The sequence below is a fragment of the Tamandua tetradactyla genome, chromosome 11 (genome assembly GCF_023851605.1).
Source record: "Tamandua tetradactyla isolate mTamTet1 chromosome 11, mTamTet1.pri, whole genome shotgun sequence".
Lineage (NCBI taxonomy): Eukaryota > Metazoa > Chordata > Mammalia > Pilosa > Myrmecophagidae > Tamandua > Tamandua tetradactyla.
In genome coordinates, this window is record NC_135337.1 from 83,204,752 (window position 1) to 83,222,986 (window position 18,235).

The 18,235-nt window shown below is 45.1% G+C and overlaps 1 protein-coding gene across 1 annotated transcript in view; it reads left to right on the plus strand.

Annotated features, from left to right (window-relative positions):
• Positions 1 to 18,235, plus strand: part of LOC143649178 (mucin-16-like) — a 43,051-nt gene that overhangs the window by 24,095 nt on the left and 721 nt on the right. Inside the window, exons 3-5 of the mRNA XM_077119378.1 lie at positions 2,643 to 2,747; positions 5,206 to 5,316; positions 6,413 to 18,222. Of these exons, the coding sequence (XP_076975493.1) occupies positions 2,643 to 2,747; positions 5,206 to 5,316; positions 6,413 to 18,222 (12,026 nt within the window). The remainder of the gene's footprint in view (positions 1 to 2,642; positions 2,748 to 5,205; positions 5,317 to 6,412; positions 18,223 to 18,235) is intronic.

The following is an 18,235-nucleotide window of genomic DNA, read 5'->3' on the forward strand; positions in this document are numbered from 1 at the left end:
TTTGTTGCCTGCTATCTAGAAGAGCTGCTTTTTTAATTTGGGGGAAGAAATTATATAAGTCTCCAGTTTAGATCTTTCATAAGCAAATACTGTACTCTTTCTGCTCAAAGGATATACATATTGAGTTCAGTGTCTTGTAGCTATCCTTAGTGTTGTTATTAAAGATCATTATTGTTGTAATTAAGCAATGGTATCTGTCATCATCAGTATTATTAAAAATCAGACTAGTGATAATTGAGGAGTTTCAATAGGTAGATTTAGGTCTATTCCACATCTCTCTGTCTTCTGCTCCAGACGGCCTAATGTTTTCTGCCTGAGGCCTTGAGAGGGCCAAATAAAACCCATTAGCTAGTGGTGAAGCCTTAAAATAGCAAAGAATCTTTTCTCCACATTTTTCATGGGTAACGTGGCTCCCAATTAGTGAGCATTAATTGCTAAGTAATAGAATTTAATCTCACATCTCTCTGCCCACATCTTTGTCTGAAATCCCAGTAGCGAAGAGAGGAAATATATCTATCTTCATCAGTCATAGTCCTTCCTGTGTCTCCAAACTTCTTGGCCACGCCTTCTGATATAAGTCGACACCTTCTGGTATATTGTCAGTTTCCCATAGCTCCCATGTTGAATTAAAAACCAGATAAGACTTTTCAAAGATTGCTTTACTGTTAGAGAATACGGTGGTTGGAGTCATGGTTTTGGAGACAATGAGTGGTTCCACGAACACCATTCCTGAAATATTAGTCTTCCCTATCCCAGATGAGAACTCCTTTCCATGTCTTCATCTATGTCTGTAGCCACAGTTCACTCAGTCATAACAATAAATTGGATTTATATTGTTTTGACCCTGTCAGTATAGGAACTGTAGTTCTAACACTAGGGTACACATGGTAGAATATCTGCTTTATTTGAAAGCTCAGTTTTAGGGGATATTTTAACTAGGCTAGTGACATTCTCAATTAAGACCCACAGGTCTGATATCACCAGCAGTGGATTCACTAACTACCATAGTCTGAGGAGAACCAAACCTCTCTTGTAGGAAAAAAGAAAGAAGTCAAAATGGTTTCTTCTTCTCTGCATTCAGGTATGAGCATGGTTGAGACACTGGCTTCCTCCTGATGACAATTGCAAGTCAACCCTCCCCCCCCCCCCGCCCCAGCATTTACCACAGTGAGAGCATTCAGTGCTCCTCTGACAACTGGACCTTCTGCCTCTGACCTCTCTGTGCCGTCCAAGGCTGCGTCTTTGCCCACAGTTGCCACACCAGAGGCCAGCTTTGCTGTGACTTTGACCCCTTCTCTATCAGAGGACACTTCTTTCCTCAGCTCCAGTGCAGAAGGCATTTACAAAGCTTATTGCCCCTTGGACCGGCACATTCTCTATGGTAGACCCTGGCACTCCAGTACCTGTGACCTTCACATTTAATGGGTCCCCACCATCTTCTAGTTCCTCATGTGCAGCTGAGCCTGGAAGCCTGGCTTTCTATCTACAAACTTAACTCTAGCCGTGTTTCCAGATTTCATAACAGCTTTGACCCAGAATCATATAGACCTCAGCAGGACTATCTCCTCTCGAGCCCCCCCCCCGCCCCAGTAGACATGATCCACCACTACAAGATGAGAGAGTGGTAGGAAAGGAGCCCCATCCTTAATAGTTACCGTTTATAAATATTTAATCCCTGACTCTTCTCCTGCCAAAGATACAGTAACAGGGAGCAGGACCTCCTGGAAAAGAGAAAAACACTTCCATAGGTCCTGCCTACTCCATACTGATATGAAACAAGAACCTATTTGTAGGGTGGGCCACAGTGGCTCAGCAGGCAGGAATGCTTGCCTGCGATGCCAGAGGACCCGGGTTCAATTCCCGGTGCCTGTCCATGTAAAAAAAAAAGAAAGAAAGAAAGAACCTATTTGTAGGGTGCAAGGGTGATTCAGTGGTAGAATGCTCGCCTTTCATGCAGAAGACCCAGGTTCTATTTCCAGACTGTGCACCAAAAAATATATGTATGTAAAATAAAATATCCTATTTGTTTTGTTTCTAAATTTCATGTATTTAGAATTCCAAGTTTAATAGGAGAGCTCTGAAAGGATCAGAAAAACAGGTTTGTTTCTCTCCCAAGCTCTCCTTTATTCCTCATGTGTTCCCTAACTTCATATTTTATTTTCAGCACTTCCTATGATCTCTCTGAACAACTTCAATCTGATCCAATCTCTCTGCAATAATAATTTTGATTTCTTAGTGTCTAGGGATCAACCATGTCCCTCCCAATATGCCATCCTTCATAAAGAGACAGCCACAAAGGACTTTATGGAAGGGGAGGACTCATTCTCAACATTTAGTCCTTCCCTAATTCATTAGTACATCATAAAACTGTTGAGTGTATTTATGTATTCTGTTGATGCTAGGACTAAAGAGATTAAAGGCAAAATTCGTGCCTTTTAATAATTGATTAAATTATTTTATTGAAATTCAAATCACTCAAAACTTGTTCCCCATTGTCTCTAGTCTTGGAAACATAGCCCCTTGTATTTAATGCCCTTGTTGTCAAAGTGTGCATCCGCTGGTTTTACCCAAGCACTTTTCTTCAAACAGATTTTTCTTTCAAATCGATCAGTAGTCATCCCATCCATCTCTTTCTTTTACAGGCACTGATGAAACTACTGTGTCCATCACTAACTTTCCCTCATATGAAAGTTCCATGTGGTTAAAAAGTAACCCATCAACACCCATGACAGTAGTTGACTCTACAGGTATGAATGTGCTTCACCTCCTTGCCACTTAACTTGGTCTTTCCAGGAACCTTGTTTATTGTTCTCTGATGAATTGTCCTTTTTGCTAGAAATGTCTGATAAGTTGGTTTCTTCTACATATGTTGCAAGTTACTCTGCATTTTTTTTTAATATGTTCAGTATTTTCGAGAATACAAGGTGTCACTCTGTGTGATGCTTTTCAATAGTAAGATAGTTTTTACTGAGAGAGGTCTAAAATTAACATGGCAAGAATTGTTCAACGTTGGTTGGCAATTCTTGGACTGTTTCTTTAACAGAAAAGAGCTACCATCTGAGAGAATGTGATATCATGAGAAAGCTAACCTTGTGTCCTGAAGAATTATCCTGAGGAAACAATTCTCTCTTCTCAGGCAAAATTTATGAAGACCTGGACATTTAGAGACTAGACAACCTTTTTATGATTTTATTTTCCATGTACTCAACTTCTCTTTAAAGACCAAGTGGAAATTTCCAAAGCAGAAAGTTGTAAGAGAGATTAAATGATCCCCCTATATATTAGAAACTATATTCAATGATCAAGGTTTTCATTTGCGGGAAGATCAACCATCGGCACATGCTGAGTAAGGCCAGGAATGAAGAAGGAGCATTGGACATAGAATAAGAGGGACAGAGAATCTCCCTCATCTTGGTTGAAATTGAGATGTTACATGTTCTGTTAGAACGAGCTCAGAGAGATCAATTTGATAGGCATAGTAACCTCACCACAATCTTTCATTGTTCCTCAAATAATGTGTATACTTCTTTGCACATGGAATACTGAGTGGGAGTAGGAAATCTGAATATGTTTTATCAGGGAACCCAGGAACTGTCCCTCTGCATCCATAGAAGTGCAGGGGCTCCCTGTCCACTCAGAGACCTACAGAGCCGTTCTCAACTGGTTATTGCCTCCATGGTGGAGACCTCCAAACTTTCCTCTTCATCATTTAAACCTAAAAGAGCAAGGGCAGTTCCTGTTTCCATTCAGACCACTGGAATAAGGGAGACCAGAATCTCTACCTACAATAGGTCTACCACAGACGCAAGCACAGGCTTTCCCAAGTGTCCCAGGGCTGTGCTCTTGGTCACAAGGACAGATTTCAGTTCCTCAGCTGGAATATCTAGTCCAGGCTCTGCTCAGCCCTTGGGGGCCATTGACAACCCCACAGGAGCCTGAACAAATGGATTTACCCCCCATCCCATGTTAGAGCCTGCAAGTAGGACCTTCGCCAACCAGTACATTCTTACAGGACTACAGCAGAGAGTCCCCTTCCTCTGGATACCCCCTCCCCCTGACACACACACCTTCCTTAGAAGGGACATCCTTGCCTCAGGGTCATAGCTTTCCACTCTTAGAGCTCATCACTACCATGAGTAGAGGATTAGAGACTGTCATAGGCAGTCCCTTCCAGTGATGAAGAAACTGTATTCCTGTCTTCACAAATGCCTGTCCCCAGATTAACCTCACCTTCTCTAGTTCCTCTAAGTGAGGGAAACCCAGAGACCTCACTTCTCATTGTATGTCAGGAATGACAAAATTCCCATCATACACAAACACTGAATCCCTGAAAACCACAGATGCCCCAGGTTCTCCAGAAGATTTCTAGTCCTTGAGTATTGCTTCAGGAGAGGAAAAGACTTCTGAGATTATCTCTATAGACATTACCATGTTGGTGGTTGAAATTTACCACCCATATCTGATATAACCAAGATTGCAGCCACTGAGGGTAGCTCCCATGCTGTAGAGCTCAGTTCAATACCAGCTCCTGATAATACCACATCAATTACAGGTAAATCCACCCTCCTTAGCTGCCTTTGCTTTGAGGGGCTGAATTTTGGTGTATATTTAAATGAAGAGTAAAGACTATTTCAGCTACGAGTCTGCTTTCTTGTTCTATATTTCCATTTGAGTCCTTCTATTTTCTGGTAGAATTTGGTGGTAGTTCCAGATCCCTGGAGTTGAATACAATTCCTCTCAGAGTGATTTTAATCATCTCTGATACGAAGTATGCAAGATAACAGTTTATAGGGCACATTGAAAGAAAATGGCATTGCTTAATTGCCCATTTTGTTAGTCACATGCTTTAACTATTATAATAACTACAATAGTCCTATTATAGTAAACTCATTGGTCTCATGAATATTTTTAAATTTGCAAAATGGGGAAAGGCAAACTAGCCTGATGAAGAATTTACTACTTTAAAAGAATTGAGGCAGAATCTCACAAATGCATATATGCTTGAGGCCAAACAAATCAGTACTTCCCCTTTATGATTCAAGGCATCTTGAAGGTTTAATTTCATGTCAAAAAGACATTTATACTTTAAATGTCTTTTCAGAGACAAATAAGGACATTGCTAAGACATTGTTTAGTAAAGTGTTCTTTGTGAACCCCCATTTTGAGAAAATGCAAGGCTGACACTTCCATCCCCTTTTTCTTTAGAACTTGATGCATCTGTGCTAAGCACCACCATGGAGGTGAGTCAAGGAGCATATGGAGCCACCACTTTTTCAACCACTGACCTAATATCTCTTGGGACTTCGATTAGGCTGGGTATGTATGAGTATAATCTCTATTTCCTGAAATTTCATCCTGTATGGGGACTTTCTCTTCATCTCTGGGGTCACATGGGTTGATTAAAGGAATAAAATGATGAGGGCTGTAGAAGGTTTCTTGGATCTTACAACTGTACTCTCAGTATGTTATGTTTTTCCTAGAGAGCTTATTAATTACACACTTTTACTGCTGCAACTTAGTAACTCATATAATTGGCAGCCAACCAACTTTGCAGGAGTAAACTACAAAGTGCCAATTATCACTGTAACTCCTCTTGCTCTGGTGTCAAGGGTCTTTCTACCTGAGAAACCATCAGTGGAATCTTGGATTGACAGGAAGTCATGGGCAGAGTTGGAATAACATAAGTTTCTTTTGTTACAGAAGATAATGAAGGGTTTATGTTCTTTGGCTGTATTGTTCAATGTAGCAACCACTGTTGAGAGGAAGTTTAGACTCAAGTTGGTTAGGGGAATGTAAAAAAACTGGTCGCCAGGATAAGTCCAGCTTTCCTCACCCCTATGACAATTGAATGTCAGTTTCATGAAGGGCAGGAAAAGGCTCTGAAAGAGGGTTGGATTTGAAAGATGAGGAAGGTAAAGAGAATGAATGATGTTCTCATCCGTGGGATGTCCTCTTGTTTCACAAATCTAAATCCTTAGGTGGCTTTTTAGTGAAGTCAGATTTGGGGGATGTAGAGGACACTGGAAGTTGTAAGCTGAAACAAATTCAGCAAAAGCAGAACCCAAGGAGAAAAATGGAAATAGAGCAAGGGCAGCTTCTTGCCATGGGTAAAACCTTGGTTAATATCCCCTTGCACAAAAAAGCTATTTTATATAAAGCATGGGGAGGCTGAGCTGCAGGTGGAAATTTCTGCTATGCAAGCCAGATGAGTGAAAGCTCTGTCACCACCATATCCAAGGCATGACCCTTGGCATACACATGCTCTAAGTGTGGGTTGCAAGGGTTAGCATTTTTCAGGGTCAAGGGAAAGTTTGAATTGCATTGTCAGAAGGGAATGAATGATAGCATCAAACAGAAGAACTCCCATCTGTCTGACTTGTATATCTACCATCAACTCACTTTCTGGTCACAGGCCTGCCCAGAAGAAGCCCAGACATTGCTACAGCTCTCAAAATCATAAGCTCCAAGGAGTTCAGCAGCAGCCCAGACACCAAGTACAGTGGAGAAAAATCTTCTTTGGAGATTCCATCAGTGACTGTCCCTATAGAGACCATGATAGGGAATGGCACCATCGGTCTCCTTCGCCTACCCACAGAAGTCAAGGCACCAGACAAGTCGCCAAGAGAAAGAGAAGGGATGGTAGCTACAGAAAAGTTCTCACTCTCTCCATCCCTGTCTGAGGCTTGGGCCAGCTCCTATACTGAGACCACAAGAGGAACAAGCCAGTTAAGTGGCACAGTGTCCTCTGTCCTCCCAAAGTCAACTGATAGAGCCACCACACAGACAAGCCAGCAAAGCAGCCCAGAACTGAATCCAGAGACAACTGGGATGGATTTCTCCACGTGGCTTGGCTTCACTGGAGGGAACACAATGGACACACACATCTCTCTGAGTACATCTTCCACTGGACTTGAAGATTATATAGCCAGCCCAGAATCTACTACAACCATAAGCCCAGTTACAGATAAATATGATCTTAGAACCAGGACATGGGTCAGCACCATGCTCATTCCTTCTCCTGCATCTAGAAAAAATGCAATGGCATCTGAAAAGCAGACAAGAGGACCTGTGAGTGATGATTATTCATCTGCTAGCCCACAGCCAGAGCAGACATCTGGGAGTGATCTGACCCTTAGTGCATCCCCTCAGACCACAGACATTTTGCACGTTACCTCTACAGCACAAACTACTTCACTAGTGTCTCTAACCTCTGAAAGTCAAGCCATAATCAGCCTCACCAATAGTTCAGGAAGAAAAATGAGCTCATCATCTGCCACACTGCCCTCAATGGGAACTAAGAACCTTGTGCCCCTCACAAATGTAACTACCATCGATGCTGCCTCTACACCTGGACAACAGTCACGAATCTCATCTCCAACAGGAGTGAATATCAATGGTATCACCACATCTAACACTCTAGGTGTTAGCACCACCACCAAACACATGGGAACAAGTTCAATTTTGACTACCATGCCCAGCCCAGAGGGGAATGTGAGTACCACAGACAACATCCTTGCTGCAAAGGCAAGCACAGCTACCCCACAGCACCCTCCCCTTTGGTTCTCCACAGTTATCTCTGCCCCTACATTAGGTCCCTGGACTATTCTAGATAAGACCTCAAACCTGGAAGTCACAGGTTCTCCTGAAGCAATTTCTGCAATAGAAACAACTTCATCCTTAGCACCAACTACTTTATCAGGCTCTGTGTCTACCCACCATGGTCCTGTTACTGTTAATGGAACCAGCCTGGCCATTCCATTCTCCTCTGCTTCAGGTGAAAAGTCAGAAGCTCTGACAAGTTTGAGAATGTTGGGCCCATCAGATACAACTGCATCTTTGCTCATCTCAGCTTCTTCAGGCATCCAGAAGCTGAGCACCTCAGTTCCCGATATTTCAAGCACAAGTTGGATTCCAAATAGAACAGAGACAGAAATGCTGTATGTTCCAATGGCTTCACATGACCAGCCAAGAAAAAAGACTCACTCAGATATCTCCTTTTCCACTCTTCCGCCTGATTCCCTGTCCACTTTTGACTGGGCCGTTGGGAGATCTGTGTCACCAGCCACAATTGCTACCTCAGCTCCTCAGGGAGACACAACTCTTCAAGAACTCCCTTTGGAGACCATGATCAACCCAGCTGCTTCAAAGCTGCCCTTCTCAAAAGGGTGCAATAAAAGTAGGGTCACACCAGCTCCACTGGTAAGTAGCATTGGAGTTATTTTCTCAAAGGAGCCAGATCTCACTAGCAGAGCAGCAAAGCAGAGTTCTACCCACCTTCCTGCCACAACTTCTGAAGTTCCAGGGCATGTGTCCAGACTAGCAGCAGCAGCTCTGGGTGTGATACCATATACAGCAAGAACTCCAGAATCAATTTTCCAAGGACATGGAGTAATGACTCCTACAGCAGTGGGAAGAACTACCTTTGATTCCCAGACTGGGAAAGAAACAGCCTCAAGTGAATCTCTGAACAATGAGATGCTAACTGCTTCTCCTGATTTGGAGGGTACCATCAAAAAGACCAATTCCTCTGGTTTATTAAAGACAACAGATTGGTTGAGCACAAGTTTGGAATCTGAGACAAGTTTATACCAAAGTTCGAAAAACAGCGTAAATGACAGAATAGCCACCTACAAGCCCATCATGGACAGAGAGGCTTCTCACCCTTCTACAAACACAGAAGGGACAACTTTGTGGGCAATGAGTTATGAATATAAACCTCATTCCATAGTCACAGCCCACTCAGAGTCAATCAGAACTGCATCTCCGATGGTTTCTGCCTCCACCATAAGTAATACAATTGTTTCCACATCAGCAACCACTCCACCAGAGTCCACAAGGGCTCAAACAGAGCTTTATTCATTCTTGAACTCTTTGAGAGACTCCAGTATTTATACAAACACCAGCTCAACCATTGAGACAAGCATTGTTTTGTCTCCAAATTCCACTAATATTACTAAGATATCAGGAGCAAACATCACCTCTTCTGATAGACTATCCAGTGTAGACCTTATTCAGTCCACAGAGTCATCAGATGTCCCCACAAGACCAATCATCAGTTCCTTTACCTCCCCTCCTAAGACAGAATATGAAGGAATGACCTTTAGCCCTGAAACAGGTCCTCATGGGGCTATATCACATGATAAAGTTAATTTGGACACATCAACCAAAGATTCTTGGGTGGACACACAGTCAGATGTGATTCAGGGTTTGGACAACACGAAGTTTATCAATCCCATGAACAAAGGTCCTGGGAAGGCCTCATGGACCAGAACCCACTCTGTGGAACAGTTCAGCACTCACTCTTACCTTGGACATATCCCAACCACAACCTCAGACTACTTTGTAAAATTAAAAAGGGTTAGACCCACCTCTACATCTCATATGACTTCACTTCTCACCAAAGATCTGGCCACTATATCAAAGGTAAGCTTTGAAAAAGGTACCACTACATTTCCAATTTTGAGCAGCAACACTGGGGAAATATTCCCCCCATCTGAAGCAGCCAAAGATAAAGAGGAAATTCACCCTTCAACATACATAGCAGCAACCACTTTGGGTACCATCAGTTATGAAGATAACTCATCTTCCTCATTCCCAGCCCATTCAAAACCAACCAGAGCACTATATCAAATGCTTGCCACAACCAGACTGGGGGAAAGCATTGTTTCCACAACAATGCTGGACTACCCTCAGACCAAAAGCATCTCCCCAGGGAACACCACAGTCAAAGAAACAAGTGATCTCCTTTCACAAGTTCCCAATGTTGATGATAAAACTGAGGACCTCATAAGGAGAGACATCTCATCTAACAAAACATACAATTCAGGCCTTGTTCAGTCCTTAGTGCTACCATCCATCAAAAGAACGACAACCTTGCCTGTCATCCAAGAACATGCAGGAATGACTGTCACTTCCCTTATAAGTCCTTCTGACACTATATCAGTGGGTACACATAACCTGGACACATCAACTGTAGACAACAGGGAAGGTGCATTTTCAGATATAACTCATGATTTTGCACTCTCAACGATGACTCCTCTAACGAGCAGAGGTCCTGGGGATGCCTCGTGGACCAGAACCCAGTCTGTGGGACAATTCAATACTCATTCTGACTCTGTGGAACAGACCAGCACTCCTTCTTCCCCTGAACCAACCACTGCCTCAAACTCATCTTACCCTGCTTCTCCCACATCAGAATTGTTTCAACCTTCATCTTCCCTTTCTATAACTTCACTTCTCACCTATGGTCTGATGAAGAGTACAACCATGTCGGACAGAAGCATTGGACCTGGCAACAGTTCTCTTCCAATTTGGAGCAGCATCCCTGGGAAAATACTGCCTCCTTCTAAAACTACCACAGATGTGCAGGCAATTCCCCCTACAACACAAACTGCCGGCACCTCTGAAGGTTCCTCCTTCCCAGCCCATTCAGAGATGTCCAGAGCCACATCTCCAGAGGTTTCTGCCTCCAGCATGGGGGACACCACTGTTTCCACATCAGTGTCTGGCTTCTCTAAGATCACTAGGAATGAAACAGAACCAATGTCCCCCAAGAGCCCTCAACCGGGTGAGACCAGCACCTCTCGTGACAACAGCTCAACTGAAGATAGTAGCAACGTCCATTCCCAGGGGTCCATGGGTGCTGCTGCAGTGGTCTCCAAGACAGTGGTTCCCTCCTCTTCTTGGTCATTCTTGGCAGGTCCCATTATGTCACCTAAGTCCATGAGCATCTCCTTAGAAACTAGCAGCAGGCCCTCTGCCTCTCCTTCCAATGCAGATTCCAAGCATATGAACTTCACCACACTGACAGGTCGTTCTGGAGCTACCTACCCGAGTTCAAATACTTTGAAGACATCAACCACACCTTCCCTTGGAGGGACCCATTTGACGTTCTCAAGGCCATCAAGGATCACATCTCACATGGATACTGCTTCTACCATGGGGCACACCACAGCTTCATCAGCAGTACCTTCATTGATTGACACAGCAAGGATTGATTCTCAGCCACCTTCCTCCATGATCCCTGGACTGGGGAAGATGGCAACCACCCAGAATACCACTACAGACATGACACAAGCCAGCTCTTCCAGCAGTACATCTATGCCACGAACTACTGAGCTCCACATTTCTCTAAAAAAAACTACTGAAAATACTACCAGTTCATTAATGTCCCCATTCACCACAGAAACTATAGAAATGTCCTTCACCACCAAATCAGGCCCTCTTGGGATGACATCACAGGGTATATTTACCTCAGAGACATCAACCATCAGCTCATGGGCAGGAACACCTTCAGGTGTGATTCAGGGTTATGCAACCTCAAAGATTAACACTCTCATGAATAGAAGTCCCAGAAATGCCTCACAGACAGGCTCTCCCTCTTCCCTTGAACCTAAACCTGCCACATCCTCAACTTCTCATGTTCCTTCCACATTTGAAGGGTTCCACCCCTCCTCTCCTGTTCCTGCAACCTTAATTGCCACCTCTGGGGTGGTGACAATCCCGGCCATGATGGACACAAACTTGGAATCTGGTACCAGTTCATCTCCTAAATTGAGGAGAACCTCTGATGAAATACTCACTCCTCCTGAAGCCACCACAGATGCAAAGGCTATTTTCCCTTCCACTAGCGCAGCAGCAACAGATCTGGGGACCACCAGTTCTACACAACAAGCACATTCCTTTATCTCACCATACTCAGAGCAATCTGAAACCACAACGCTAAAGGATATTGATATCAATATGGTAGACAACACTTTTTCCACAACAATGCCTGGCTCTTCTGAGAATGCAAAGTTTGAGACAGAGTTGACTTCCTTTCTGACTCCTGAACTCATGGAGACCAGCACCTCCCAGGAAACCAGTTCAACTACTGAGACAAGCACTGTCCTTTTCCATGTGTCTCTGGGTGCTACTACCACTGACTTCTCCAAGACAGAGGTGCCCTCTTCTCATAGAACATTCATGCCACGTCTTGCTCAATCAACAAGGTCCATGGAGATACTGACAGGAACAGGAACTACCCTCGATGAATCTCCTCCCATAACAGAATCTACAAACATGAACTTCACCACACTGACAGGTCCTCCTGTGGCTGTATCACTGCATGAAAATACCATTAACACATCAACCACAGATTCCTGGGCAGGGATACAATCAGTCTTCCCCAGGCAATCAGGGACTACATATTCAAAGATCACCACCTCCATTATGGGAGCCACCACTGTTTCTACATCAAAGCCTGAATCCTCTGAGACCAAAAGCAATGAGACAGAACCAACTTCCACCCTGACCCCAGATATGAGTGACACTAGCACCTCCCCAGGAGCCACCATAGTGACAGAGACAAGCACTCTTCTTCCGCATGTGCTCACAGGTGCTGGCACTACTGAAGTCTTCATACGAGAAAACATCTCCTCTAGCACAAAATACAATTCAGGCCCTGCTCAGTCCTCAGTGTTACCATCCATCAACAGAACCCCTACCTCTGCTGTCATCTCTGAGTCTGCAGTAATAACCGTTACTTCTCTTATAAGTCCTCCTGAGGTTAAATCAGTGGGTACACATAATCTCAACACATCAACTCTAGATTTCAGGGGAGGTGCACTTTCAAATGTAACTGATGATTTTGCATACTCCACAATGACCCCTCTGATGAACAGAGGTCCTGGGGATGCATCATGGATCAACCCTGACTCTGTGGAACAAACAAGCACTCCTTCTTCCCCTGAACCAACCACTGCCACAAATTCATCTTCCTCTTTCTCTTCCAAATCAAACTTGTTTCAACCCACATCTTCCCTTTCTACAACTTCACTTCTCACCTATGGTCTGGTGAAGAGCACAACCATGTTGGACATAAGCATTGGACCTGGCAGCAGTTCTCTTCCAATTCGGCACAGCACGTCTAAGAAAATACTGTCTTCTAAAGCTACCACAGATACACAAGCAATTCCCCATTCAGCGCAAACCTCAGGAATCACTGAGGGTTCCTCAAGTTCTGGGCATGATCCACATTTCTTCTTCCCAACCTATTCAGAGATATCCAGAGTCACATCTCCAGAAGTTTCTGCCTCCAGCATGTGGGACACCACTGTTTCCACATCAATGTCTGGCTCCTCTAAGACTGCTAGGAGTGATAATGAAACGATATCCTCCCAGAACCCTCAACTGAGTGAGACCAGCACCTCTCAAGACATCAGCTCTACTGAAGATACAGGCAATGTCCATCCACAGGGGTCCATGAGTGCTGATGCTGAAGTTTCCAAGACAGTGGTTCCCTCTTCTGCTTGGTCATCCTTCACAGGTCCCATTGTGTCACCTAGGTTTATGGGCATGCCCTCAGAAACCAGCAGCAGGCCCTCTGCCCCTCCTTCCAATGCAGATTCGAAGCATATGAAATTCACCACACTGACAGGTCATTCTGGAGCGACATACCTGAGTTCAAATACTTTGGAGACATCAACTGCACCCTCCCCTGAAGGGACCCATTTGACATTCTCAAGCCCATCTAGGGTCACATCTCACATGGATACTGCCTCTACCATGGGGCACACCACTGTTTCATCAGCAGAACCTGCATCAGCTGACACAACAAGGACTGACTCTCAGCCACCTTCCTCCGTGACCCCTGGAATGGGGGAGACAAGCACCACCCAGGACACCATAGCTACAGGGACAAGCACTGTCTACTCTCAAGTGCTCACTGGTTCAACTACTTTTGAGGTATCTATGACACAAGCCAGCTCTTCCAGCAGGACATCTATGCCACAAACTACTGAGCTCCACATTTCTCTCAAAAAAACTATAGAAGGCACTACCAGTCCATTAACATCCCCACTCACCACAGAAAATACAGGAATGTCCTTCACCACCAAATCAGTTCCTCCTGGGACTAAATCACAGGGTATATTTACCTCAGATACATCAGCCATTGGCGCATGGGCAGGGACACGCTCAGGTGTGATTCAGGGTTATGCAAACTCAAAGAATACCACTCTCATGAATAAAGGTCACAGAAATGCCTCATGGACAGGCTCTTCCTCTGTGGATGAAACCAGCTCCCCCTCATCCCTGAAACCTAAACCTGCTGCATCCTCAACTTCCTCTGTTTCTTCCACATTTGAGGGGTTCCGTTCCTCCTCCCCTGTTTCTATAGCCATGATCCCCACTTCTGGGATGGTGACAATCCCGGTCATGATGGACACAAGCTTGGAACCTGGTACCAGCTCACCTCCTAAACTGAGGAGTACCTCTGGTGAAATACTCACTCCTCCTGAAGCCACCACAGATACAGAAGCAATTTTCCCTTCCACTAGCACAGAAACAACAGATCTGGGGACCACCATTTCTACACAACCGGCACATTCCTTTGTCCCATCCTACTCAGAACGATCTGAAACCACAACCCTAAAGCATATTGGTGTCAACATGGTGGACAGTACTTTTTCCACAACAATGCCTGGCTCCTCTGAGAATACAAAGTTTGAGACAGAGTCTACTTCCCTGACCCGGGGACTCACGGACACCAGCACCTCCCAGGAGACCAGTTCAACCACTGAGACAAGCACTGTCCTTTTCCGTGTGTCCCCAGGTGCTGCTACCACTGAGTTCTCCAGGACCAAGGTGCCCTCTTCTCATAAAACATTCATGCCAGATCTTGCTCTGTCAACAAGGTCCTTGGAGATACTGACAGAATCAAGCACTAGGCACTCTGAATCTCCTCCCATAACAGAATCTAGAAACATGACCTTCACTACACTGACAGGTCATGCTGGTCCAATATCACTGCATGAAAATACCTTGAACACATCAACCACAGATTCCTGGGCAGGGACACAATCAATCTTCCCCAGGCAGTCAGGGACTACATATTCAAAGATCACCACCTCCAACATGAAAGCTATCACTGTTTCCACATCAAAGCCTGAATCCCCTGAGCCCAAAAGCAATGAGACAGAACCAAATTCCACTTTGACTCCAGATATAAGGTATATTAGTAGCTCCCCAGGGACCACCATAGTCACAGAGACAAGCACTCTTCTTCCACATATGCTCACTGATGCCGGCTCTACTGAGGTCTTCATACAAGAAAACATCTCCTCTAGCACGACATACAATTCAGGTCTTGTTCAGTCCTCAATGTTGCCATCCATCAACAGAACCCCTACCTCTGCTGTCATCCCTGAGTCTGCAGTAATAACCATTAGTTCCTTTATAAGTCCTCCTGAGGTGAAATCAGTGGGAGCACATAATCTGGACTCATCAATCCTAGACTCCAGAGAAAGTGCACTTTCCGATGTAACTCACAATTTTGCACACTCCACAATGACCCCTCTGATGAACAGAGGTCCTGGGAATGCATCAAGGATCAGCTCTGACTCTGTGGAACAGATCAGCACTCCTTCTTCCCATGAACCAACCACTGCCACAACCTCTTCTTCCTCTGTTTCTTCCACATCAAAATTGTTTCAAAGCACATCTTCCCTTTCTATGACTTCGCCTCTCACCTATGGTCTCGTGAAGAGTACAATCATGTTGGACATGAGCATTGGTCTTGGCAAGAGTTCTCTTCCAGCCCAGGGCAGCATCTCTGGGAAAACACTGCCTCCTTCTAAAGCTACCAAAGATATGCAGGCTATTCTCACTTCAGTGCAAACCTCAGGAAGCAATGAGGGTTCCTCGAGTTCTGGGCATGACCCACGTTCCTCCTTCCCAGCCCATTCAGAGATAACCAGAGCCACATCTTCAGAGGTTCCTGCCTCCAGCATATGGGACACCACTGTTTCCACATCAGTGTCTGGCTCATTTAAGATCACTAGGAATGATACTGAAACAATGTCCTCCCAAAACCCTCAACTGAGTGAGACCAGTACCTCTCAAGACATCAGCTCTACTGAAGATAAAAGCAATGTCCATTCCCTGGTGTCCATGGGTGCTGCTACTGACGTCACTAAGACAGTGGTTCCCTCCTCTGCTTGGTCATTCTTGACAGGTCCCATTGTGTCACCTGGGTTTGTGGGCATGCCCTCAGAAACCACCAGCAGGCCTTCTGCCTCTTCTTCCAATGCAGATTCTGAGCATATGAAATTCACCACACTGACAGGTCACTCTGGAGTGACATACCTGAGTTCAAATACTTTGGAGACATCAACTGCAACTTCCCCTGAAGGGACCCATTTGACATTCTCAAGGCCATCGAGGGTCACATCTCACATGGATACTGCCTCTACCATGGGGCACACCACTGTTTCATCAGCAGAACCTTCATCAGCTGACACAACAAGGACTGACTCTCAGCCACCTTCCTCCATGAACCCTGGACTGGGGGAGATAGCAACCACCCAGGACACCACAGTGACAGGGACAAGCACTGTCTACTCTCGTGTGTTCACTGGTCCAACTACATTTGAGGTATCCACGGCCCAAGCCAGCTCTTCTAGCAGGACATCTATGCCACAACTTACTGAGCTCCACATTTCTCTCAATAAAACTACAGAAGGCACTACCAGCTCATTAACATCATCACTCACCACAGAAAGTACAGGAATGTCCTTCAACACCAAAGCAGGTCTTTCTGGGGCGAGATCACAGGGTATACTTTCCTCAGAAACATCAACTACTGGCTCATTGGCAGAGACACCCTCAGGTGTGATTCAGGGTTATGCAAACTCAAAGATTGCCACTTTCATGAATAGAGGTCAGAGAAATGCCTCAGGGATAAGCTCTCGCTCTGTGGAAAAAACCAGCTTTTCCACCTCCCTTGAATCTAAACCTGCAATATCCTCAACTTTCTCTCTTTCTTATACATTTAAAGGGTTCAGCCCCTCCTCTCCTGTTTCTGTAACCTTAATCCCCACTTCTGGGATGGTGAAAATCCTGGGCATGATGGATGCAAGCCTGGAACCTGGTACCAGTTCACCTCCTAAACTGAGGAGTACCTCTGGTGAAATACTCACTCCTAGTGAAGCCACCACAGATACAGAGGCAATTTTCCCTTCCACTAGCACAGAAGCAACAGATCTGGGGGCCACCAGTTCTACACAACAAGCACATTCCTTGTCCCATCCTCCTCAGAGCAATCTGAAACCACAACATATTGGTGTCAACATGGTGCACAACACTTTTTCCACAATAATGCCTGGTTCCTCTGAGAATACAAAGTTTGATACAGAGTCTACTTCTTCCCCGACCCTGGGACTCACAGAGACCAGTACCTCCCAGGAAACCAGTTCAACCACTGAGACAAGCACTGTCATTTTCAATGTGTCCCTGGGTGCTGCTACTACTGAGTTCTCCAGGACTGAGGTGCCCTCTTCTCACAGAACATTCATGCCAGGCCTTGCTCAGTCAGCAAGATCCATGGAGATGCTGACAGGAAACAGCACTAAACACTCTGAATCTCCTCCCAAGAATGAATCTACAAACATGACCTTCACCACAACAGGTCCTCCTGGGGCTATATCACTTCATGAAAATACCTTGAACACATCAGTCACAGATTCCTGGGCAGGAATTCAATCAGTCTTCCCCAGGCAATCAGGGACTACATATTCAAAGACCACCACTTCCATCACAGGAGTCATCACTGTTTCCACACCAAAGTCTGAACCCTCTGAGACCAAAAGCAATGAGACAGAACCAACTTCCATCCTGACTCCAGATATGAGGGAGACCAGTACCTTCCCAGGGACCAGAACAGACACAGAGACAAGCACTCTCATTCCACATGTGTTCCCTGGTGCTGGTACTACTGAGGTCTTCATACGAGAAATCATGCCCTCTAGCAGGACATACAAATCCAGCCCTGTTCAGTCCTCAGTGTTACCATCCATCAACAGAACCTCTACCTCCGCTGTCATCCCTGAGTCTGCAGTATTAGCTGCTACTCCACTTAGAAGTCCTTCTGAGGCTAAATCAGTGGGTATGCGTAACCTGGACACATCAACTCAACCTTCCATGGAAGGTGCACTTTCAGATGTAACTCAGGATTTTGCCCACTCAGCAATGATGCCTCTAATGAACAGAGGTCCTGGGGATACATCATGGATTAGCCCTGACTCTGTGGAACAGACCAGCACTCCTTCCTCTCCTGAACCAACCACTGCCACAACCTCATCTTCCCCTGTTTCTTCCACATCAAAATTGTTTCCACCCACAGCTTCCCTTTCTACAACTTCACCTCTCGCCTATGGTCTGGAGAAGAGCACAAATATGTTGGACGTAAGCATTGGTC